At 38.2% G+C, this 26,193-nt stretch overlaps 1 protein-coding gene across 4 annotated transcripts in view; it reads left to right on the top strand.

Annotated features, from left to right (window-relative positions):
• Positions 1-2,127: 2,127 nt before the first annotated feature.
• The window catches only part of DSC2 (desmocollin 2), a 38,226-nt gene continuing 14,160 nt past the window's right edge, over positions 2,128-26,193 (top strand). The window contains exons 1-9 of one of the 4 annotated variants that reach the window (XM_046025530.1): positions 2,128-2,652; positions 10,273-10,357; positions 11,667-11,866; positions 12,817-12,927; positions 14,170-14,325; positions 18,162-18,306; positions 19,335-19,501; positions 23,022-23,156; positions 23,399-23,584. In XM_046025530.1, coding sequence (XP_045881486.1) covers positions 2,584-2,652; positions 10,273-10,357; positions 11,667-11,866; positions 12,817-12,927; positions 14,170-14,325; positions 18,162-18,306; positions 19,335-19,501; positions 23,022-23,156; positions 23,399-23,584 — 1,254 coding nt within the window. In that variant the 5' untranslated portion in view covers positions 2,128-2,583. Of the gene's footprint in view, positions 2,653-10,272; positions 10,358-11,666; positions 11,867-12,807; positions 12,928-14,169; positions 14,326-18,161; positions 18,307-19,334; positions 19,502-23,021; positions 23,157-23,398; positions 23,585-26,193 lie in introns of all 4 variants that reach the window. The other 3 variants (XM_046025529.1, XM_046025528.1, XM_046025527.1) reach the window with 3 other exon arrangements.

The raw sequence follows: 26,193 nt of genomic DNA, 5'->3' as shown, positions 1-26,193 counted from the left end.
TGAGGGGTAGGGCAGAGGGAGAAGCACACTTCCCTCTGAGCAGGGAGCCTGGTGCGGGACTCCATCCCAGGACCCCGAGATCATGAGCTAAATGCAGAGGCTTAACCAGCTGAACTACCCAGGCATCCCCCAAAAGACATTTTTTTAAAAAAATAAAGTATTTTTTTAAAGATTATTTATTTATTTATTCATTTGACAGACAGAGATCACAAGTAGGCAGAGAGGCAGGCAGAGAGAGAGGGAAGCAGTCTCCCCGCAGAGCGGAGAGCCCAATTCGAGGCTTGATCCCAGGACCCTGAAACCACAACCTGAGCCAAAAGCAGAGGCCTTAACCCACTCAGCCACCCAGGTGCCACCCCCTCCCAAAGACAGTGTTACAAAAAAAATTCTTCTACACCCATTTCATTGTCTTTTCAAATTTATACCTGATATTTCAAAAATGTATAAAAGGGGAATCCATTTCAGTGACCATTTAGTATAATCTAAATATATTAAATAAATTAAGCCACTTGTTTTAGAGGAAGTCCCTTATATTTCATTTCTTTTTTAAAAGAAAAAGAGTCACAATACCCCCATCACCATTTTAATAGCTTCAATTAGATACTTAGTGTGAAAGATGAAAATAATATCTAAGATGAATTCTTTTCAGATTGCTCTTCCACCCATTTCTGGAATGAGGAAAAACGTAAGCTACCCTTAAGGCAATAAGGGTTGAAGGGTAGGTAAGAGTTTGGAAATGTCCTATTGTCAAGGGCTATGATGATAGCCTGAGTACATTCCTAGAACCTGAAACTAGTTTGTTTCTCTGTCCTCTGGAGAGCTTCATGCTAGAGATGACGATGTCATTAATACAGGATGAGGTGTGTTTATGAAATCATTGCTGGAAAAACATGAGGGTTAAAAAACATGGAAACAGAAGCATGTCAGCTATAGTCTCATGCTGATGACCCAGGCTTATTTTATGAGCAAATGTTCAATGATAAATTTTCTGGCTATGGAAATAACAGAACAGCTCATTATGGGTCATTAATAAAACACAGCATGGGACTAATATGTAGAATGCAAGCCATGTAGTGTTTGACCTTTGAGTTTAACTCTATGGTCAATATTATAATAATTTTGGCTCCGTGTATAATGGTATAGGACGGTACCTGTTTTTAAGAACTGAAATGGTGTGAGTGACATGGTTGGCTTTTGAAACAGGTTTCTCCAAACATCCCAGAGGAGGCAAACCAAACAAAATGGAACAGAAAAATTTCTCCTTTGTGGTCAGACTTCCCAGGTTTAAGCCAGCAGTGGAAAAGAGGTGCTGGAGGATGAGTCAGAACACCCTGTCATTGTTCTCTGGAGAGCTCAAGCAAACTGCTTTCATATTTTAACCTTCCAGGTTAAGGCCTGAGGAAATTCAACTAGTTCAAGTACATTGCAAACCAAACATAAACTGTGTCGCATTCTTTTTCTTTTCTTTGGTGGTAGGAAAGGAAGAGAGAAATCTCTAGTAAATGTCCAGGACTTCAATTTAGGAGACAGGTGTACGAAGGTCAGTGGAGGGCTTTACTTTGGGACAATGGAGGGTCTTGGAGAAGGGCGGCAGCCCACATTTAGTTAACGCTTAGGATTTGAATAGATGCGTTTTCTGTTTTAACTTACCCTTGGGTTTTGTTTTTTTGTTGTTGTTTTTGTAGCCTGGAACCCCTTAATTAATTAATTAATTAGTTAATTAATGTCTTTAATTATCGTAATTTTCTTGCATCACTGCTGTATTGGCCATGGCATTTCTAAAAACAAAAACAAGACCCCCGCCACCCCCCCCCCCCCCCAAGAAAGGGTGCCAGATGAAAACCCTGTCGGAACTGCACTTGGAGGTCTGCAGTAACGCCCAGCCAAAACCGTGGCCTCAGCAAAGAGTTCCTGGAGTTCCTTTCCAGCATGTAGGCCTCACGCAGTTGGGACAGCTCTGGCGACCCGTCCCGCTCTGGCGACCCGTCCCGCTCTAGCTGTCTCTGACCTCCGAGCGGCGGGCGGAGAGGGCAGCGCGCGGGGCGGAGCCGGGGCGCAAAAGCGCGCCCAGGCCCGCGCCCCCTTTCCGCCGCCCGCCGCGCCCCGGGAGTGAGTCTTTGTACAGTCAGGGCTTCTGCTGGGCAGGGCCAGCTGCTAATCTTCCAGGCGGACACCGGGGTGGAGGTGGGGTGGGGGGGGTGACGAGATGGGGCATATAGGTGGCGTCCGGGGCTGAGAAACACCTAGCGCAGGTAAAAGGGTGGCGGCGAGAGGGAGTTCCCACCTGTTGCGCTCTAAAAGAAATGAAGACTTGAGAAAATACGAAGGAGGGGCCGATCGGTGGCTTTCAGACGCGCCTGGAGCCCCACCCTCGGCCGGAGGAAAAGCCCCTTGGGTGCGAGGCCAGCGCTCCGGAGAAAGCCAGAGGAAAAGCGCCTCTCCCCGCTCTCCGCCTTCTGTGCCTCGCACTCGTCCTGCGCGGCCGGCCCAGCCTGCACTCCGGCGCCGCGGCCTTTGGCCCCGCCGAGCCTTCCCACCCCGACCTCCGGGCGCCTTTCCCGTGACCTGTCCCCGAGTGCTCCCATGGCGTCCGTCCGCCCCGCACGCTCCGGGAGCGGAGCCCTGTGCTGGCAACTGCTGCTGACCCTCACGGTGAGTGGCCGCCCGGCTGCCGGCTCCCGGGAGGGGGGCTGCGCCCGATGGGGGAGCCAGAGGAAACTCTGGGGGCAGGGGTGGCTTGGGGGCTGGCAGGCAAAGCGGAGGGTAATGGGTCGCCGGCCGGTTGAACGAATGGAGTTGGAGGAATGGGGGAAGGTTGCCAGGAAGAGGTTCGCGACCTGGGCGCCGCGCTCTCGAAAGGGAGGAGAAGGGTGTCATCGGTAGATGTAATCAGAGCAGGCAGACAGAGACGCAGACGCCAGCTGCGAACGCCCAGCCAAAACCGTGGCCTCTGGGGACGAGCGGGGAGCGCCGCTCCTCCGAGCCTCGCCATTCCCGGGGAAGGTGCGATCCACTTCTGCCTCGGTGCCGGCTTCCGGCCACCGCGAAGGGAGCCCTGCGCGGACCGTGCGGAAAGTGCTCGCCCTTGGGTCAAAGGCGAGAGGACTACGCGCCTTTCAGGGGGTTGCTCTCGGTCAGTGGGTGAGTGCGCGTAGAGGAGTGGTCTCGACACTCGCGCCCGGAAACGGTAGATGGGCGGGCCCTAGGTGACCCTTTGTACGGTTCCCATTGTTTGTCTGCGTGTGCGGTTGCCACCCTCTTAATTTTAAGGGAAATGTTCTTCCGAATCTCTTGTGCACAGAGGCATCTGGATTCTTCTCCTAGACCCTCTCAGTCTAAAACTGAGAAAGAACACAGTAACAAACTGTGCACTCCCCAAACCTGGGAGTGAGAAGGCGTGGCCTTACTTGGGGAGGGACAGTTCCCCACGGCCGGGGGCGGGGCGGGAAAAGGCAGAAGGTCAGGAATTCAATGCCAATGGACAGATCCTGGGAAAGTTTGGGATCAGAGGTTTCCCGAAATGGACTTCCTAACTCCCCCAGGAAGAGAAAAATTAAATAGACCAGGTGCCAGAAAGTTCTCAACCTGGTAGTGTCCTTTCTCCTTGAGCCCCAGGAGTTGGAGCTCAAGTTCTCTGAAGGACAAGGGAACAAACCTGGACAACAGACAGCAGGAAGATTCCTTCTGGGAAGGCTGGAACGGAGAGGTGGGGGGTTGGGGGGTGAAATATTCTGATAATTTCACTACTCAACCGCTCTTAGCTTACAGGCAATTCCTTAAATTTTTACGTCATGAAATTATAGTACCGTCATTCCAATGTCTTTCTCTAGGAATTCTATGGACTTAAATTCCCAGGGCACATCAGTATCACAGAAAGGGCCAGGTGCACAGCAATTAATATTTTACAGTTGAGAAAACCAAGAATGGCATAAATAACGGTCACAACATATGTAGTTGATGACAAAGAAATGACTTTGGTTAGATCCCTAATAAAGTTGCCGCTTCTTAAACCACTGGTCATTATTCTTTGAAGGAAAAGGGGTAATTAAGCAGGGACAGTAATAAGTATGGGCAACAAATAGAACTGCTTTGCCTGTGCTTACACACAAAACTTTCTCTGTGTGCTCTCACATCCTATCTAGAAGAAAGACGATAAAGTGAATAAACTAAAGGTGACTTGTCTTAGTTTCAGAGCTGGATTGGCCAGAAGTGGGATAGATAGAAAAAAGGCACTGGCGCTGGCTACACCCCACATCCTGCTACATTCTTGGCTGGAAGGCGTGGTGTGAGTCCTTCTAGTTGTTCTGGTGTCTGTACGGATACCAGGGCAAAGTCCTGCCAGCCTAAGGTGGCTTTTATGCTTATGAGCCTCAAGTGTGATGGATGTGCAAAGAGCATTTGAGTAGAAGGTATTATTAAGTAAGAGTGAATAATTCCTAGTCACTGGGGGAACACCCTTTACATTTCCTCCTCTCCATGCACCCAATTAATCCTTCACCATTCCACAAATCAGCTTCTCTGTGCTTCCTAATACAGCCTTACCTCACATGGGTCTTAACCACCTGAACTCTGGTTTCTACCTAAACACCTAACAAGGCTGCTCACTCTCTAAGGTCATAAGGGATCTCTGCTGCTGAATATAAACCATGCCTTGTACAGTTCCACCATGTAGCTTGTGACTTTATTGAAATTCACTCCCCTTTTTTCCTTTTACCATCCTGTCCCTGACTACTCAGAATCAGAATCCTTATTCTAGGGCCTGTCCATGAAATATCATTCTAGGTGCCTCCTTAAATGAAATTTATTTTGTTAGTTGGGATGTCTTCATTGAACAATACGTCTTTATATCTGCCTAGTATGATGTGGGACACAGCAGTTATTATCTTCTCAAACAATGTTGCTTTTCTTCTCACAATATCCTGTAATTCAGTGAATGACACTACCATACACCTTATTGCTCAGGTAGGATGCCTGGAAGCTGCTTGCTTTTCCGTCCTCACTGCTCCCCTCATTAAGGGAGTATCATTAAGTCCCATTAAATCTACATTCAGAAATATCTTATGGATATCTTTGCTTCTATCCATCACCTCTGCTATTAATTTTTGCTATTACAGGGAATGTCATAGTGAATAAACTTGTATATATATGGGATTTCATGTATGGGCAGATGTATGAATGAATAGAGTAGATTACCAGAAATAGGATTGCCAGATACAAGTATAAATGACTCTACTTTGGTGGATATTACTAGCTCCTTTACCCTTCCATAAAGATTGTACATGACTAGATGGAAGGCTATTTTATAATGGATGGCACATCACATCATTGAGGATATATAGAGAATATTATATATGTAATATATAATATATTATACATAGTATACTAATATACTATACTAGTTATATTAATATACTATAGTATTATAGTATAGTATTATACGATGTATAATATACTGTATTATATAGCATGCTATTTTATACTGTTATAATATGTATATAGTATGAGACTACTTGATCTAGGCAGTCATTTAGCAAAAGATAAGGTTGAAGCAATAACTCCTGCAGAACACAGAGAAATCTAAACAGATGGAAGGTTTATGTAACATATACCATATACTTAATAAAAGAAAACATGGGGGCGCCTGGGTGGCTCAGTGGGTTAAGCCGCTGCCTTCGGCTCAGGTCATGATCTCGGGGTCCTGGGATCGAATCTCACATTGGGCTCTCTGCTCAGCAGGGAGCCTGCTTCCCTCTTTCTCTCTCTCTCTCTCTCTGCCTGCTTGCTGTCTACTTGTGATCTCTCTGTCAAATAAATAAATAAATAAAATCTTTAAAAGAAAACATTCCTATTTGAGTTTGGAGTCAAGAAGGGCTATCTGTGGTTCACGTGGCTTAGATTTCAAAAGCCATTTATTAATATTGAGAAAACCAATTATGTCAAATTATAAACATTAATATAAATATATTATAAATATTATAAACAATATAAACCAATTATATTAAGGCACACACACACTTGCCCATGGCAAAAAACCCAAACCAAACAAAAATATTATAAGTAAATTGAAATTGGAAAAAAAATTGCGGATCATATTTTAAAAAGGCTAATCTACAAGTATATAAAAAGCTCTTATAAATCAAATAGTCCAACATGAACATTAATATGAAAAAGTCCCGTAAAGTAATAAAAATGGCCCATAAAAATATTTCAGCCTCACTCGTAATAAGAAAAGATATAGTTAAACTTCAATAACATGTTCCTCATTTGGCAAACATCCAAAAGTTTGACAACAGCATGGGCAAGAATGTGGTGAAATAGGAACTCCTATAAATTGTTGGTGAGTGTAACAAAATTACATTTATGGACTGTATACAGTTACAACAAGTGCAAACAGAAACTGTTTTACTTCCTTTCCAGTCTTTATGCATCTAATATCTTTCTGTCTATTCATATATAATACTGCAGTTTTAATTATGAGACTTCGTAGAGTTTTTAAATACCTGCTAGGTCTAATATCCTTTTATAGCTTTTCTTTTTCATAATTTTCCAATATATTCTTAGGTTTTTATTTTGCCTTATGATCTTTTAAATCAGCTTGTGTAGTTGCAGAAAAAATACCGTTAAGATTTTTATTGACATCATGAAATTTATAATTTAACTTAGTGGAAAGCAATATATTTATGTTGATTTTCTTTTTCTATCCAAAATAATGATACATCTTTGTTTTTGTCTGAGTCTACCTTCCTGTCCTTCAGAAATGTTTTCAGATTTTTCTTAGGTAGGCTTTACATGTTTCTTGGTTTTTACTCCATGGCATTTTAACTTTTTATTGCTCTTGAAAATGATTCCTTCTCTTTCCTTCTCTTTCATTATATTATTATTATATTATATTATATTATATTATTTAACTTGTATTTACGTGTATAAAGACTAATGATTTCTGTATTCTAATAGTTGTTCCTGCTCCTTATTGTTTTATAGTTATTTATTTGTTGATTTCTTTGAGTTTTCAATTAGTCCTATCAGATGCAAATAGAGATTCTTATTTTACTTCTTCCTTTCCAATCCATATGTCATCTAATATTTCTCTCTTGCCTAATATATATTAATGTAAAGTTAACTATAAATGATGACCTTGGAAAGTCCATGTTATTTCTTAGTTTAGTGGGGCTGCTGCTAATGCTTTCCCATAGATGTTGTGATTATAACAAAATAGAATATAAAAATCACATTAAAGAAGTACTTATTAACTCCTGGGGGCTTTTTTTTTTTTTTTTTTAATCTAAGGGTTGTTACTGAATTTGGTCAAATGTCTTTCAGCATCTGTGGTGGTGATTACACATGCCAGGCCTTCTTGAAACTAATCAGTGGCTTGAGGTTCCCAGACCAAGCAAATAAGGTGACAGATCCATCCAAGGACTGGTTTGTCTCAGGCTCCCTCTACAGCAAAGGTTTTCCATTTGAGGGGTCCCAGACTAATGTGGGCAGCTCTTCTCTTAGATCTCAGGCAGGTCTGTGCTTGGATTTTCTTCTCTTTTAATGAGGCCAAACAACCAGAGTCCAGTCTTCTTAGATCAGAAGTTGCATCTGATCACTACTCTCTGTTTGAGTTTGATCCTCAATTTCTGCCTAGCAATTCTTTGCTAGATGATTTAGGAGGGTTAACAAAAAAAAAAAATATCCACCATTTTTTGTTTTGGCATTTTCCTCCCCTGAATGACCTAGCTGCTATTATTGGAAGTGAGAATCATTCTCCTGATCCACTCTCCACACTGCTCAGGCCCCCCTTACTCTGATAGGAAGCTGCTTATGTCATTTATCCGCTTAAAGCAAATCTTTGGTTTCTTACTATCTTCAGGGAAAAAAAAAGATCCACATACTTTGTTAACACTATTCAGAATTTACCCCACACCTGCCTCTCTGAATCCATTTTCTTTTATTTCTTTTTTAAGATTTTATTTTTAAGTGATCGCTACACCCAAAGTGGGGCTCGAACTCACGCGAGTTCAAGAGTTACATGCTCTACCAACTGAGCCAGCCAGGCACCCCTGAATCCATTTAAACTTTGTCCCTCTTGTGCTGTGAGCATCAGGCTTTTAGGATGTTGTTCTCAGATCTGTATCATCTCTGGGCTTCACATATGCCGTTTCTGTATTTGGAACAGAGAAGCTCTGCCCCTCTTGACGTGGCTACCCGACAGCCACTCTTCAAGTGACCTCACCTAGCTCTCACACCACGAGGCTATCTCCCCCTGCTATCCTATCACCCTAGATCTCTCTAGCAGAGCATTTATCCTACTTTATTGAAATTACGACTATGTCTTATCCTTGAATTGAATGTCTCATGAGGATCATTGTTACTGCTCTGTGTCTGGTACACAGTAGATATTCAGTAAATATTAGTTAAATTCATGAATGAATGGATGTCCAGGATGCTGTTCTCTAAAGTATTGAATTAATCCAGCCATTTTTCACTTCTCTGCTGTTTTCATCTTAGTCCAAGTCACCATCCTCCCTCTCTCACATTTCTGCTGGAACCTCCCAACTGGTCTTCTTGCTTCTGCTCTTGCTTTTCTGTAGTCTGTTCTCACGTGGCCACCAGAACGAGTCTGTGTAAACGCTCACCACATTATGCTGCTCCACAGCTTTTAAACCTATGGTTGCTTCTCTTTGTACTCAGAATAAAATCTGCACTCCTATTATGGCCTTTTAGACCATATGTGATATGCCCATGACTATCCCTTTAATACCACCTGGTATCACTTCACCTCACTGTGCTTTCCTACCATGACTCCCTTTTTGTTCCTCTAATACACCAGGTAAAATCCTCTTTCAGGGTCTTTGTTCTGGTTTTTCTTCCACCTTGAACACTTCCCAGTTAGTGATCTTGTTTGCTTCCTCATTTCATTCGGGCTTCTGGTCTTCCCTTTGTCACCTTTTCTCCCTGCTTTATTTTTCTTATAACATGTATCTCCTGGCTTTATATGATCTTTGTGCATTTATTTTTTTGTCTCTCGTTATAAAGTAATCCCTATGAGGTCAAGGACTTTGTTTTGTTCACTGTTGAGCACTGCCTTGTACCTAGAATGCATCCAGTAAATGTTGGTTGGATGAAGAAGTAGATGCATGCTTTCAACCACCCTGAGTTGGACTCATCACACATCTCATTTTACTCCTGTTCTAAGATGATACAACCAGCGAACGTTCTTCTCATCTTTTAATATCCAATCCAATAGTCTCTTCACTGTGTCCATCCCTAATTTCCAAATGACATGTAATCACTGCCTTGTCTGATCCTCCCTATATAACTTAAATTGCATAATTAAATGTATATTGGAATGTGTAGTAGAGATAAAAAATGTGTATTAGGAATAAAATTTTAATCCAAATTTTTGATTTTTATAAATTTGTGTTTATAGACTTTGTAAATATAGTGTCAGTGCTAGTCGGCTATCTTGCTTTTGGTCAAAAGCCTTTGCAAAGCTATAGAACTGTGAATCTTTCAGAAGTGTGCATTATACACTTTTAGACAGAACAGAATTAAATTTCACTGTGTTCAAATATATATTATATATATATTAAATATGTATTATATTGAAATATATTGGTTATCATAAATCACTAACTCATTTCAAAAATTTTAAGTGAAATATTTTGTAAAATGACCTTACTGGTCACCTACGAGAAGATGCGCCTTCAACATAAATTCATATTTCAAAGTTATGTGCTTGTTTGTGTGGGTCATAGATAATCTCCAAGTCACTCCATGAAATGAGTGAATGCTTCTCTTTAAAGCATTGGGTTTTTGTTTAAGATATTATTGATTTGGTATCATGGTTCATAGACATTTGACTATTAATTGAAACTCCCTGCTGACTCTGTAAATTTGTCTTTGTTTTTCCTAGTCACATACCTGTGCTGCCTAAGTTTTTAGTGCTCTCACATTGGTTATCATTCAGTCCTCCAGAGTCTCATTACATTAGTTAATTTACTATTAACTCCTTTTTATAGAATAGGAACAAAAGCTAAGAGGGTAAGGAATTCTTGGAGTTTACATGCTTTGTGAAGGAGGGAGCCATGACTCTTGGTCTATTGTTTTATTCTTCCTCATCAGACAATTTTGTTTTGATTTCTACTGCAGTATATGTTTTTAAATTTGATTTTGCTAGTTGTATAAACTAATTTATAATTATACCAATTTCTAATTTATATAAACTATGTCTACATTAAAAGGATCTTTTTTTAATGTGTAATTACTGGTTTGATGTTTTAGATGTTAACATTTGCCTGTGATGCCTGCAAAAAAGTCATACTACATGTTCCCTCCCAACTAGATGCTGAGAAATTTGTTGGTAGAGGTAAGAAGTTGCTAAAATGTGTAATAAATCTTACTTGGTATGACCTTGTAAAATTAGTGTCATTTTAAAAAGGATAACTGTATTGGAATTAATAGTTAAAACTTATATAATACGTTGTCATTTGTAATACATACAATGTCATTCCAATAAAAGGAATATTGTCCTTTACTGAAAAACATGATTATATGAAGTAGATAAGAAGATTTAATTAGACTAATAAATAATTATTAATATTTCTGCTACATGAGGTTGAGATATATATTATTACATACTTCTATAAAATTGAGAAGTAGTATTGAATCCATTTCTTGAGTTTAAAGGTAACTGTTTTTGGATTGTAATCATAAAACATTTTGGCATTTTACTGATATATATTTCCACAAATGCTTCTTATCAACTATTACTGTTTTGTTTTTGTTTTTGTTTTTGAGAGAGAGAGAGAGAAAGAGGGAGAGAGAGTAGGTCAAAGGGGCAGAGGGAGAGGGAGAGAGAGAATCTTAGGTAGGCTCCGCTCAGCATGGAGCCTGATGCCAGGCTCAATCCCACAACCCTGAGATCATGACCTGAGCTGAAATCAAAGCACACTAAACCACCTGAGCCACTCAGACACTCCATATCAATTAATTTTTCTCATATAACTCAATGTGTAAGGAAAGAGCAGACCAATGAGAACACAGAATATAATGACTCTAACAATAGATGCAAAGGGTTAGGAAATATTTTAATTTAATAACTGCTGATTAATGTCCTAGATTCTGTTTAACTTAAGTTTTCTTTAAGTTGCTCTACAGGTAATTTCAGTTAATAAAGAAAAACTTCTGGGGTATCTGGGTGGCTCGGTGGGTTAAAGCCTCTGCCTTCAGCTCAGGTCATGATCCCAGGGTCCTGGGATCGAGCCCCATGTCGGGCTCTCTGTTTGGCAGGGAGCCTGCTTCCTCCTCTTTCTCTGCCTGCCTCTCTGCCTACTTGTGATCTCTGTCTGTCAAATAAATAAATAAAATCTTTAAAAAAAAAATTCTTTTGGTATTGGTTTACCTATTCAAACACTGGAAGTCACATGCTTTTATTTTAGGACAAATGTCTCTTTTTTAAAAGTATGTAAAGTAGGTATTAGAAGTGACGTATGTGTTTATGCACAATTTAATTAACCATGTAGTTTCATATATACTTTCAAAAAATGCGACATTTACAAATGTCAGTGTAATTTTAAGTTTTTGGCTCCCCACCCCAACAAATGCATAGATCGCTGTTAGCACTATATATTGTTTTGTTTTATTTTACAAATGATTGCTGTGTGTATTTCCTACAGTTAACCTGAAGGACTGCTTTCAATCTGCAAATCTAATTCATTCAAGTGATCCTGATTTCCAAATTTTAGAAGACGGTTCCATCTATGCAACAAATGCTGTTCTTTTGTCATCCGAGGAGAGAAGTTTTACCATAGTACTTTACAACACTGAGAACCATGAAGAAAGGAAACTGCGTGTTCTTTTACAGCATCAAACAAAGGTACACCAAACTATAAAAATGAAGTATAGTGAGTTGTTTTCTGCAGGTGTAACATTACCAGGGAAGATGTGAAATCAGAGAGGATGTGGGGTAGTTTAGTTTGATGAAGAATAGAAACCATCATGCAACCTAACAGTGTTCAAATTGTGGAAAAAGGTCTTACCTCATCGGTTATTCTACGTTGTCATTACTTTTCATATGGGACAGGACAAGAGAACTTGGGAAGCTACAGCATGGGAACTTGAGATTGGACACAAAGAAGGATTTCTTAATCTTTCCTGTAGAATAGATTTCTAAAATTTTGAAACTCTGTTTCTGGAGGTCTATGTGTATCTTAGACAGCATAATTTCTAGTCTTAAGAAGTAGATGACTATTTTAGGTTGAGGTTCAGACCTCATGCCTGCTTATGGGACTCTGACACCAAAGATCCAGATGATTTCTATTCAATCATCGGCCATTATTCGCTGCAGTAGCTTGAGAATTATCACCATTTTTCTCTCCTCATTCTGACACAGATCTCTCTGTTGGTCCGTGGCTCTTCTTAGCTGCTGGTGAGTGGAAGGTGCATATTCTAGATTTAGAGGGTCACTCACTTTATTTCTTTTCCTTGCATCTCTTGCCTCCCATGGTTTTGCATGGCAATAAGGCAACAGGAACGTTGATTTTGTTTTTGTTTTTTTAATTTTGCTTCTAGGCTTCCAATTCCATCTCTCTTTCTTCCATGTTCATACCAAGTTATTTTCTCAAGAGGATTGATGTGATCATAGTTAGGACTGCTATTTCTTTGTTATCTTTTTGCAGTGTTGACATTTAGTTTGGTTTTCCACCATGGTCTTACACCTTTCCAGTTAATCCTCATGAGAGATGGGTCAGAATTTCAATGTTTGTTAATAAAGTAATCATTGACTTTATTATTTTTTTTCCTGTGTTCTAAATTGAGGTATTAAAGAAGAGGCATTCTAAAGAAAAAGTTCTAAGACGTGCCAAGAGAAGATGGGCTCCTATTCCTTGTTCAATGCAGGAGAATTCCTTGGGTCCTTTCCCACTTTTTCTTCAACAGGTACAGTTTACTGTCCTTTCACTGTGGACTTTAATTGTTTCCATTTTTCTTTTTTAAATTTGGACAATGAATATGCAGTTATTTTAAAATCAGTTCTGTCTGAATACATGAGTGAGTATGTGTATTGTATGTTTCAATAAATGGGTATAAATACATATCTTTATGCCAGCATATACTTTTTTGCAGTTTTAGTAATGCAAAATCCATATATGAAATTGTAAAACCCACCTAGCACTCTCAAACACATGGTTCCTTAATGAATTTTCATATTAGCACTCGTGTTACTTGGCCACAGCCTAGAAACCCCAAACATCTTCTCTAATAGATGAACTTGCCATGAAGGACAAAAGACACAAACTTCCTTTCTATTGTTTATCCCCAAGTCCACTACTAAAATCATACTGGATCCTTTCTCTCTTTTTAACTTTTAGTAGCAACCTCAGCAAATCTTTTCTTCTTCCACTAGCCATTGCCATGACCATTCAGTCCTTGACTTGGGTTTCTTTTCTCTCAGTTCTTGAAATTTGAGAGAGAACTCTTCTTTATATCCCACCGACAAATTTAATACAGCTGAGAGTAGAGCATATTGAAGTTGGGAAGACATTATTTGGAAATAATTGTGTGTCGTCCTCACATATAGTCAAGATATTACTAAAAGGATTAAAACAACCTGGGAAAAAATTTCACGTACCAGAATATCACACTTGCCAGGATATTATGTCATTTGTATTCTCACTCATTTCCACTCCCCCTTTCAGCTCAGCTTCAGTAATAAAAAAGATGCTGACAAATAACAGAAACTAATTAAAGAAAGCATTTCCCATGGTTTTTGCCCTGTAGACAGTAACTTTAAACCTAGCAACTCAGATGTTATGTATAATAAAAATTCAAGCTTAAAAAATTGACAAAAGCATAGTTTTTCATGCTCAGAATACTTTGTTTTCTCAGACAGTTAAAGTCTTAAATGTTTGGTCCACATAGGTAACATTTAGCCTTTAAAGTATTTCTCAGTTATTCTGGAAAACTAAGACACTGCTACGTTGTTTTCCTCATGCCTTGCTCTTGAAATTTCTCAATTATTAGGCTTCCTTGTTCTATTGCTGTTTTTTATTCATCCATGATAGTAAATTAAAGGGGCAATTGCTTATTACAATGAAAATGGCAATATGATTGCATAAATATATACAGATGAAAGTTATACTAAAACATTTGTCTCTTCTGTATATAATATCTACTTTCTAGATTCAATCTGACACTGCACAAAACTACACGATATTCTATTCCATAAGAGGACCTGGGGTGGACAGAGAACCTATGAATTTATTTTATGTGGAGAGAGATACTGGAAACCTGTATTGTACTCGTCCTGTAGATCGTGAGGAGTATGAATCTTTTGAGGTAAAGTCTGAAGTTTATGTATCGTATTAGTCATTGTTAAGTTTGGCTGTTTCATCTCCCATTCTCAATTCATTTATCTTTTTCTGTTCTCTGAGCTTGTTGTCTCTGCTCTGGCTACATCTGATAGCACAGACCTGGAGTAAAAAGAGTTTTATAGAATAAAGAGCATTAGATTCTTAGATTGGTCTTAGTATGATAGTTTTGCTTTTTTAAAAAATGATTTTATTTCTTTCTTTATTTTATTTATTTACTTTATATATCAGAGAGAGCACACCTGAGTGGGGAGAGAGGCAGGGGGAGAGAGAAGGAGAGGGAAAGAATCTCAAGCAGATTCTGTGCTGAGCACAGAGCCCCATAGAAGGCTCCGTCTCAGGACCCTGATTGAGATCATGGCCTGAGCTAAAACCAAGAGTCTGATACTAACTGGTTGAACCACCCAGGTGTCCCTAGGATTGAATATTTAGGTTTGGAATTTCTCTAAGAATGCCTTCTAAGTACCTGTGATGTTTTGCTTTCTCTGAGAGCGGTTATGAGAAAAATTGGAATTGAAATTCATATTATAAAATTAAAAGAAATATATTGCATTCCACACACAGTTCACATCCTGCATTTGTTCTCTGACTTTCCTTTTTTTTTAAAAGTAAAAATTTCTCATGAAGAGGATTATCTAACTTTAACAACCAATATGTATGAAATCCTAATTAGGAGAATACAAGATAATATTCTAGTTAACTGTACCTGGAGAGTTTGGAGTCCTAAGAATCCAAAGTTATTGAAATTCAGAGAGTGGTATTTAAAATCCATGCTCTGGAAACTTCCAAACAAAACAAAATAGTAGGGAAACGGAAAGATATTCTAGGCTCATGGGTTGGAAGAACAAATACTGTTAAAATGCCCATATTATGTGAAACCATGTATAGATTTAAAGCAATCCTGATCAAAATACCAGCAGCATTTTTCACAGAACTATAACAAACAATCCAAAATTTGTATGGAACCACCAGAGACCCTAAATAGCCAAAGCAGTCTTGAAAAAGAAAAACAAAATTCCAGACGAAGTTACATTACAAAGCTGTACTAATTAGGGTGCTTGGCTGGCTCATTTGCTGAAAAATGTGACTCGATCTCAAGGTTATGAGTTCAAGCTGATATTGGGTGTAGAGATTACTTAAAAATAATAATTTTTTTCAAAAATAAACAAAAGGCACCTGGGTGGCTCAGTCAGTTAAGCATCTAGCTTGGGCTCAGGTCATGATCTCAAGGGCCTGGGATGAGCCTCACATCTGCATCCAGCTCCCTGCTTAGCAGGGAGTCTGCTTCTGCTTCTTCCTCTGCTCCTCCCCCTGCTAGGGCTCCCTCCCCCTCTCTCTCAAATAAATAAATAAACAAAATCTTTTTTAAAAAGATAAACAAAGTTGTACTAATCAAAACAGTATAGTACTAGCATAAAAATAGAGACCTATATTAATGGACTAGGATAGAAAACCCAGAAATAAACCCAGAATTATATGGTCAATTAATCTTCACCAAAGGAGAAAAGAATATACATCAGGAAAAAGACAGTCTCTTCAACAAATGGTGTTGGAAAAACTTGTCAGCTACATGCAAAAGAATGAGAAGAATGAAACTGGAATACTTTCTTATACCATACACAAACATAAACTTGAAATGGATTAAGTATAAGACCTGAAACCATAAAAAGCCTAGAAGAGAGCACAGGTAATAATTTCTCTGGTTCCGGCCATAGTAACTTTTTTTCTAAATGTCTCCTGAGGCAAGGGCAATAAAAGCAAAAATAAACTATTGGGACTACATCAAAATAAATAGCTTCTACACAGTGAAGAAAGCCATAAAATTAAAAGACAACCTACTGAATGGGAGAAGATATTTGCAAATGACTCATCCAATAAAGGGTTAGTATCCGAAATACATAAAGAACTTATAAATCTCAATACCCCAAAACCAAATAATCCACTTAAAAATGGGCAAAAGACATAAACAGACATTTCTCCAAAGAAGACATACGGATGGCCAACAGAAATATGAAAAGATAATTTTGCTCATTATCAGGGAAATGCAAATCAAAACTACAATGAGATATTACCTTACACCTGTCAGAATATCTAGAATCAAAATACAAGAAACAATAAATATTGTTGAGGATGTGAAGAAAACGAAGCCTCTTGCATTGTTTTTCTATGGAAGATTTTATTTTATATAATTATTTGAGAGAGACAGAGAGCATGGGGTGGGAGGGAGAGAGAGAAGTGGATTACCTGCTGAGTGGGAGCTCAACATGGGTGGGGCTCAATGTCACCCTGAGTTCACATCTCACGACCCCAAGATCATGACCTGAGCTGAAGTCAGATGCTTAACTGACCGAATCACTCTTACCCTGAACTCTTGCATTGTTGATGGGAATGCAAACTGGTGCAGACAGTGTGGAAAATAGTATGGGGATTCCTCACAATGTTAAAATAGAACTATCCCACAGTCTAGTGATCACACTAGCATTTACCCCAAAAATACAAAAGCACTCATTCCAAGGGAGGCAAGGACCCCTGTGTTTATAGGAGCATTATTTGTAATAGTCAAATTATGGAAGCACCCCAAGTGTCCACTGATAGATGAGTGGATAAAGAAGAATGGTATCTATGCACAGTGGTATATTACTCAGCCATAAAAATAATGAAATCTTGCCATTGCAATAACATGGATGGAGCTAGAGAGTATTATGCTAAGTGAAATAAGTTAGTCAGAGAAAGACAGATACCATATAATTTCACTCATATGTAGAATTTAAGAAACAAAACAGATGATGGGATTGGGAGGGAGACAAACCATAAATGACTCTTAATCTCACAAAACAAACTGGGGGTTGCTGGGGGGAGGTGGGATTGGGAGAGGGGGAGGGGGCTATGGACATTGGGGAGGGTATGTGCTATCGTGAGTGCTGTGAAGTATGTAAACCTGGCGATTCACAGATCTGTACCCCTGGGGATAAAAATACATTATATGTTTATAAAAAAAAAAACTGGAAGGGGAAGCGAACCATAAGAGACTACGGACTCTGAAAAACAACCTGAGGGTTCTGAAGGGGCGGGGGTGGGAGGTTGGGGGAACCAGGTGGTGGGTAATAGGGAGGGCACGTATTGCATGGAGCACTGGGTGTTGTGCAAAAACAATGAATACTGTTACGCTGAAAAAAATAAATAAATTTATATTAAAAAAAAAGAAACAAAACAGATGAGCAAAGGGAAAAATAAACAAAGAGGGAAACCAAGAAATAGACTCTTAATTATAGGGTACAAACTGATGGTTACCAGAGGAATTGGAGAAGGGGATGGGGGAAATATGGGCTGGGGACTAAGGAGTGCACTTGTGATGAGCACCGGGTGTTGTATGGAAGTGTTGAATCACTACAGTACACCGGAGACTGATATAACACTATGTTAACAACTGGGATTAAAATAAAAAACTTAACAAAACAAAACAAAACAACCCACAAAATAATCTTCAAGTCTGTCCTGGGAAAATAATAGTAAAAGCTGTTACACGCATCCACAACAGGACAACTCTAAAATTATCTATGGTATTATATTAGATATAATAGAAAGAAACCAAAATTATCTATGTTATTATATTAGATAAATGTAAAATCCTGTAGTACACCATGAGATTATCCACCTCCTGTGACATTAAGGTTATGTCCACATCCTCAAACAATAACAAATGGTGCAACTCACACTGCAGTGCTGAACAGTTTCCAAATTAAAGTCAAAGGAAGTTGGAACCATATTTTAATTTTGTTTTTTTTCTTATTTGACTCTTCACAGCTAATTGCCTTCGCCACAACTCCAGATGGATATACTCCAGAGCTTCCCCTGCCCTTGGTAATCAGAATTGAGGATGAAAATGATAACTATCCAATTTTTACAGAAACAACTTACGTTTTTACAATTTCTGAAAATTGCAGAGTTGGTGCGTACCTACCTTAACAATGTATGGCAGCTTAACATTTTTTTTTTTAATATTTTATTTATTTGACACAGAGAAATCACAACTAGGCAGAGAGGCAGGCAGAGAGAGAGGAGGAAGCAGGCTCTCTGCTGAGCAGAGAGCCCGATGCGGGGCTCGATCCCAGGACCCCGGGATCATGACCCGAGCCGAAGGCAGAGGCCCTAACCCACTGAACCACTCAGGCGCCCCGGCAGCTTAACATTTTAATTCATAAATTGAATTTCACTGTGGCCATTGGGAGGCAGCATATTCTGCTGACAAGAACAAGGGACTTGCCATTCAGGGTTGCTGTGGGTGGAATTTTGCTCTGCCTTTCACTAGCTGTGTGCTATAACCCTTGGCAAGTTTCTTAGTCTTGACAAACCTTAGTTTCCTTATCTGTAAAATGGGTTTTTGATATATGAGATTGTTGTGAAGATTAAATGATGCATCATACACTTGGAAAGCCAAGCCTAGTGCCTGAAAACTGGAGAAATTACTCAGTTACTTCCTATGTGAAATAAAATAAATACTTTTACGAGAACACACTAAAAAGAAAAAGTTTTGAGCAGTTGAAGTCTTAGTCTTAAAGATATGTACTGATATTCCATACTGATTAAATGATTGACAGTACTCTCAGCATTATCATAAAGGTCATTGAGAGTAATACAAAGGTTTTCTCAATCTTATATCAATGGACCCCATCAGCTGGAAGTCAGAATGCAGTTTTTGAGTCTTCCCGAAAGATCTAACTAAACCAAGAGTTTTGGACACATTTTTTGACAATTTGATCAATTTAAGGGCAGACTTACAAATAGAAAAAGGTTAAAGAGTAGTTAGAATTCTTTAGAAATACAAAGGCAATGGAAGTCTGCAAATGTATAAAAACTATTATTCTGCCATATAATTAAATGGTCCAAAAGCTTTTGAGGTAGATGGAAAGGAATGAAATAAAGGGGATGTTGATAATGTAAAAGTTTTGGAAATTAAGAGGATTTCTCAATATGTAGGTTCTACTGTGGGACAGGTATGTGCGACGGACAAAGATGAACCTGACACGATGCACACGCGTCTCAAGTACTCCATCATCGAGCAGTTGCCAGCATACCCCACGCTCTTTTCCATGCATCCAACTACAGGCGTGATCACCACATCCTCATCTCAGCTAGACAGAGAGGTGACCTAAATATCAACAGACAAAGCCTGATTATCACATTGCCATTGAATCATATCTGTATATATGTTGTATAGCACCTGTAGATGTGTATGTGAAAGCATGTTGTGAATCTCATTTTATTTTATTTTTATTATTTTTTAAATATTTTATTTATTTATTTGTCACAGAGAGATATCACAAGTAGGCAGAGAGGCAGGCAGAGAGAGAGGGGGGAAGCAGGCTCCCTGCTGAGCAGAGAGTCTGATGCAGGTCTCAATCCCAGGACCCTGGGATCATGAACTGAGCCGCAGGCAGAGGCTTAACCTACTGAGCCACCCAGGCGCCCCATGAATCTCATTTTAGGAAAGTTATTAAGTATGCTGATGGAGGTAATTAATCTTGCAGTGTGCTAATTTTGAACCGCTAATTTGTTCTCCCTTGAAGTGTACGTTTTACAAAGTCAAGTTTCCTAATACTAACATTTTTACAGAATAAAAACAGGAAGTGTCAAGTGTGAAGTGTGAAACTTTTCCTCAAATTTTCTGGTCTCAGGACCTTTTACACTCTTAAGTATTATTCAAGATTCCACAGATCTTTTGTTTATATGGGTTATATTTATTGATATTTATTTCATTAGTATTTAAAGCTGACAAAATTTAAAATATTTATTTATTCACTCATTTAAAAATCGTAAGTGTATTACCTGTTATCATAAATAACATTTTTATAAAAAACACTTAAATTTTCTAAAACAGTAAATAATTTACTGAGAATGACATTATAATGCATTTTTCCAAGCCTCTTTAATACCTGGCTTAATATAAGACTGGAGGATTCCAATACCTCCTTCTGCATTCAGTTTGTTATAATATGTAGTTTGAGCTAAAGTATATAAAGAAAATCCAACATTATAGGAAGTTAGAAAAGAGAGGAATATTTTAATAGTGATTTTAGATCATTGTGGGTACTCTTTTGATACTACACCAAAACTTGACAAGTTTTATTTCATAAATGTTAGTTTCATAAATGTGTTTTTTGCAATGTGCACTCTAAAGCCTTATAAAGGAGCTTTCATACTTTGTTATATTAAAATCCATTGGTCTGTCTTGTACTCTGGACAATTTATGCATGTATAATTTCTTATCATCCTGCGTTGACCAATTGGAAAAGGGTTTTTCACTTAATTATGTACATCTTCCATAGATTGACAAATTTCATTAAGCAATATAGGAAAAATGTCACCTTCTCACCTCCATTGATATCACAGTGGTTGATAAAAGTTTTCCAGAAGTCTCATTTTTTTGGAAACTCTAATATTTAACAACAAATAGTTGTTTTCCTCGAAGTGACATATTCACTTTATTAAGATATAATGTCTTCCAAATAAACTAGTCTGAATAATGATAGATGCCTTTCATGTAAAAATGGTATTTTGTGCAATTAAACCCCCCAAAACAATAGCTAGTTCAGTTCATAAATAATCACACAAGTACTTCCCTTGAGAAGGACATCATATTATGTGATGTAGCAAAATTGCTTTATGCATACCTCCCATATTCACTAGACTATGGGTTGAAATTTAATAAAATTTAGTAAAATTAATCATTTTTACTGCATCTACAAGGACATTTCTTTTTTTTTAAAGATGTTATTTATTTGAGAGAGAGAGAGAGAGCATGAGAGGGAGAGGTCAGAGGGAGAAGCAGACTCCCCGCTGAGCAGGGAGTCCAATGCGGGACTTGATCCTGGGAATCCAGGATCATGATCTAGCCGAAGGCAGTTGCTTAACCAACTGAGCACCCAGGAGCCCCTACACGGACATTTCTAAGTGAAGTTTTATTTTATTTTATTAAAATTGTATTTTATTATAAATTCATTTGTTTTTACTGTATTTGCCAGTGAGGAATACAGTATCATTTGCAGAATAAATGAATGAATAAATTGCTGTTATAGCTCCAGAAATTACACAGATTCTTCATGGAATTAATGTGCTCAGGAAAAGCAGGTTATAGACCAAATCCTCTTATTAAGTCTTAAGTAGCTCCTTCTAATAAGTCAGTTGAGAACATTGGACTAATGAAGGAGTCTTGGAGTGTTTTTACCAAAGAATGTTCTGCATATGCTTACTGATGCCAGGATATCAGCTTTCATCTGTTCCTTTCAACCCCTTAAGCTCTTTAAACATCACAATTTTTCTTCCATCTGAAGATATCACCAGTTAATATTTAGGTCCCAAACTTCATTTCTTTCTTGTTTTATCAACCAGTTGATTATTTTGAATAAATCTTAATTCACTGCCAACAAAACATGTATTCTCTCCTTGAAAGTACACGTATGAGTTTTTAAATATGGCCAGTATTTTTAACTCTACATATGTGATTGATTATGAGAGAAGAGTACATCAGGAAAATCATGTGTAAAAGACAGATAGAGAAATTTTAGTTTCATTTTTGGTAAGACATAATGGACAAGAAAGTTTAAGTGACGGAATTAAGAGAAGGGTAAACATTCTTGGTAGAAGGGTAGGATGGTTTTTTACATATTATTTTGTCTTATGAAAAGAGGTGAGTTATATAGGAAAGGTATTAGTATCAATTTTATAGAAGAGAAAACCTAGCTAAAAAGACTTTTCCAACTGCCAGAGAGATTACATTTGTTATTTTCAGAGCTAGGAAAAGAACCCAAGGCTCCTAAAATTTGTCCAGAATGCATTATTATTAGAATTGCTTTTAATCCTTTCATGCCCCAATACTTAGGATAAATGAAATCATTATGAGGAGAAACACATTTTTTTAAAAACTGGCATTGAGCCTTCTGCCATCCCCGATGAATGTAAAGTCCTAAGAACCAGATTATATTTTCCATAGAGGAAAAAAAAATATAGTTCCAGATCTTTTTATAAATGTAAATATTTAAAATTTGCCTTTTAATGGAAGGCTATTTTACTTTATTATTCAAGACTGGTATAAGAGTCACAGCTGTATATTTTTCAACCTAAAAATGTACTTTGGATAGGAGATAATGTTTTTGATTAACTGCTTGGCAATTTAAAATGTGCTATGGTTACATCTTCCCTTCCTGGTGAGTAAACTAAAGCCAATTTTCTATATTCTACATAGAGTAGCACTTTAAATTTGAGAAACTACTCTATTTTCTTTTTTTTTTTTTAAAGATTTTATTTATTTATTTGACAGAGAGATCACAAGTAGGCAGAGAGGCAGGCAGAGAGAGAGAGGGAAGCAGGCTCCCCGCTGAGCAGAGAGCCCGATGCGGGACTCGATCCCAGGACCCTGAGATCACGACCTGAGCCGAAGGCAGCGGCTTAACCCACTGAGCCACCCAGGCGCCCAAAACTACTCTATTTTCATAAATTAATAGAAAATTACTGGCGTGAGGAAATTATTCTTTTGCCAGTACATGAAAACTATGAAATTTAATAACGTATTTCTTAAATTTTTAATGCAAGAAAAATTACGGAGTGTAAAGTAAGATTTCATTTACAATGTTGCTTTCTCTCAGTGCTTAAATTCTTTCTTTTCAGCTAATTGATAAATACCAGTTGAAAATAAAAGTACAGGACATGGATGGTCAATATTTCGGTTTGCAGACAACTTCAACTTGTATCATAAATATTGGAGATGCAAATGACAACTTGCCAACTTTTACCCGTACTTCTGTAAGTACGTGATAGTAGTAAAAGAAAAATGTATGACCCGGTGTTAATTGCTAAACATGCATAACTCCATCTGTGCCTGCCCCATGATTTCAAATGCAGTATCCCCAAACCCGTGACAGTAATTTGGACTTAGGGCTTAAAATCATGTATGTCCTTGGAAATTAGAACTGAGTTTATTTCCCACAGTGCTCTATTTGTGACAGTTACTAATTAACACTTTTTTGTTGTTTTTATTATTTTAGTATGTGACGTCGGTGGAAGAAAATACAGTTGATGTGGAAATCTTACGTGTTACTGTGGAGGATAAGGACTTAATGAATACTGCTAATTGGAGAGCGAATTATACCATTTTAAAGGGCAATGAAAATGGGAATTTTAAAATAGTAACAGACCCCAAAACCAATGAAGGAGTCCTGTGTGTGGTTAAGGTAAGAATAAATTAGTAAGTTAGTTATTTGCAGCTTATAATGTCATAGATTAGCATACTAGAGCTTAATGAAAAGAAGAGAATTCTGGTAACTGTAGGGATAAAATAGATACATAGGTAAATATAAATGCTGTGTTCTCCATCTCTATAATGAGATGAGTATATTCAAATTGGAGCACCTTTTATAAAGTCCTGGTATTTAAAATAATATTATGTGTGTGCGTGTGTGTGTGTGTGTGTTAATAGTATTTACTTTGTAACCAACACCTCTTAACAATTAATCTGGCACAGCTTTGATGTCTATGGCACAGTGCCAAACTTTCGTAGCCCATTCTTTCTGTAGCTGGTTCAGGGAGCCTCCACTTACTGAATTTCCCAAATGGTGAGTTATTCCTGGTGAAACTGATAGGGACAGCATTTGTAGATCTGTTCATTTATATCTAGCATACATTACAACCTTAGCTTCCTTCTCGGTTGAGAATGGGAATCCTCAACCATTCAGAGATGTAAACATTTACGAAACATCCTTCTAATACTATTCTTCAACATCTCAGAAGTCCTCCCTGCTAATTCAGGAGCCAGTTAGCCCATAAAGCCACCTGCTTTGGACACAGTCATAGTCTTATTTCTGCTGCATCATTAACTAGAAAATGATTCTATCTTGGGTCCATGTACTTTCTCTTTTGTACATATTCACAAAAAGCGTGAATCAAAAATGACAAATCCTTTTTCTTACAGTGATGAAAATTAACCGCAGTTTGTGGGTTAATTTCTCTGTTTCAAACTGCAAAAAAAAAAAAGGTCTTTTAGATCATATCTCTTTCCTCATCCAACCCCTGCCCTGATCCTTAGTATTCTAAGAAGCAATTTGATCTCTGTGAAGTCCAAGACCTGATAAAATCTCTGTCTTGGAGGAAATGACTCTACCTATTCTCATTATAGCTACATATCAGGCAAGAAAAAATAAAAACCTTCCATTAAGTTTGGTAAAAGTAACTGGGATGGAAGAGCTAAAAAAAGGAAAGTGTAATGTCCATGAGCTTTCTATTTTCTTCTCTGTCCTCTCTGAAAAACATTTTATAAATTTGACACACATTTTCTACCCCAAACAAAGTATAAATAATTTCCTTCATTTGAAGAATAGGATAGACTGTCCCAAAATGAATGAAGTAGTAAATAACCATTGGTTAGGGTATGGAGTTCCTTAAGTAATCTCTCAAGTGTTAACATTGAAACACTTTAATTAAATGCTTCTTTTTTTTTTTTTTTTTAAGATTTTGTCTATTTGACAGAGAAAAATCACAAGTATTCAGAGAGGCAGGCAGAGAGAGAGAGAGGGAGAAGCGAGCTCCCTGCCGAGCAGATAGCCCGATGCAGGGCTCGATCCCAGGACCCTGGGATCATGACCCGAGCTGAACCCACTGAGCCACCCAGGCGTCCCTAATTAAATGCTTCTTGAATTCATTATCAGGACCTGTGATATTACTCACAGTTGAGGAGCAGTTTTTGTTTTGTTTTTCGGGTTCCACCCAAATACTGAATCGGTTGGATTCCCCTCCTTCAAACACCACCTGGTTTCTGGGTATATATTTAATATTTTCCTTACCCAGGGATGAATCCCACCTGGTCATGGTGGATAATCTTTTTAATGTACTGTTGGATCCTGTTTGCTAGGATCTTGTTGAGAATCTTAGCATCCATATTCATCAATGATATTGGTCTGAAATTCTCCTTTTTGGTAGGGTCTTTGCCTGGTTTGGGGACAGGGTAATGCTGGCTTCATAAAAAGAGTCTGGAAGTTTTCCTTCTGCTTCAATTTTTTGAAACAGCTTCAGGAGAATAAGTGTTATTTCTTTGAAAGTTTGGTAGAATTCCCCAGGGAATCCGTCAGGTCCTGGGCTCTTGTTTTTGGGGAGGTTTTTGATCACTGCTTCAATCTCGTTGCTGGATATCGGTCTATTCAGGTTGTCAATTTCTTCCTGGTTCAGTTTTGGGAGTTTATAGTTTTCCAGGAATGCATCCATTTCATCTAGGTTGCTTAGCTTATTGGCATATAACTGTTGGTAATAATTTCTGATGATTGTTTCTACTTTCTTGGTGTTAGTTGTGATCTCTCCCTTTTCATTCATAATTTTATTAATTTGGGCTTTCTCTCTTTTCTTTTGGATTAGTGTGGCCAGTGGTTTATCGATCTTATTGATTCTTTCAAAAAACCAGCTTCTAGTTTCATTGATACGTTCTACTGTATCTCTGGTTTCTACCTCATTGATCTCTGCTCTAATCTTGATTATTTCCCTTCTTATGTGTGGAGTTTGTTTGATTTGTTGTTGATTCTCCAGTTCTTTAAGGTGTAGAGACAGCTGGTGTATTCTGGATTTTTCAATTTTTTTGAGGGAGGCTTGGATGGCTATGTATTTCCCCCTTAGGACCGCCTTTGCTGTATCCCATAGGTTTTGGACTGAAGTGTCTTCATTCTCATTGGTTTCCATGAATTTTTTAAGTTCTTCTTTGATCTCCTGGTTGATCCAAGCATTCTTAAGCAAGGTGGTCTTTAGCTTCCAGGTGTTTGAGTTCCTTCCAAACTTTTCCTTGTGATTGAGCTCCAGTTTC

This window comes from Meles meles, chromosome 12 (genome assembly GCF_922984935.1).
Source record: "Meles meles chromosome 12, mMelMel3.1 paternal haplotype, whole genome shotgun sequence".
Classification (NCBI taxonomy): Eukaryota; Metazoa; Chordata; class Mammalia; order Carnivora; family Mustelidae; genus Meles; species Meles meles.
Note: the sequence above shows the minus strand (reverse complement) of the source record. Positions and strands in the feature narration are given on the sequence as shown.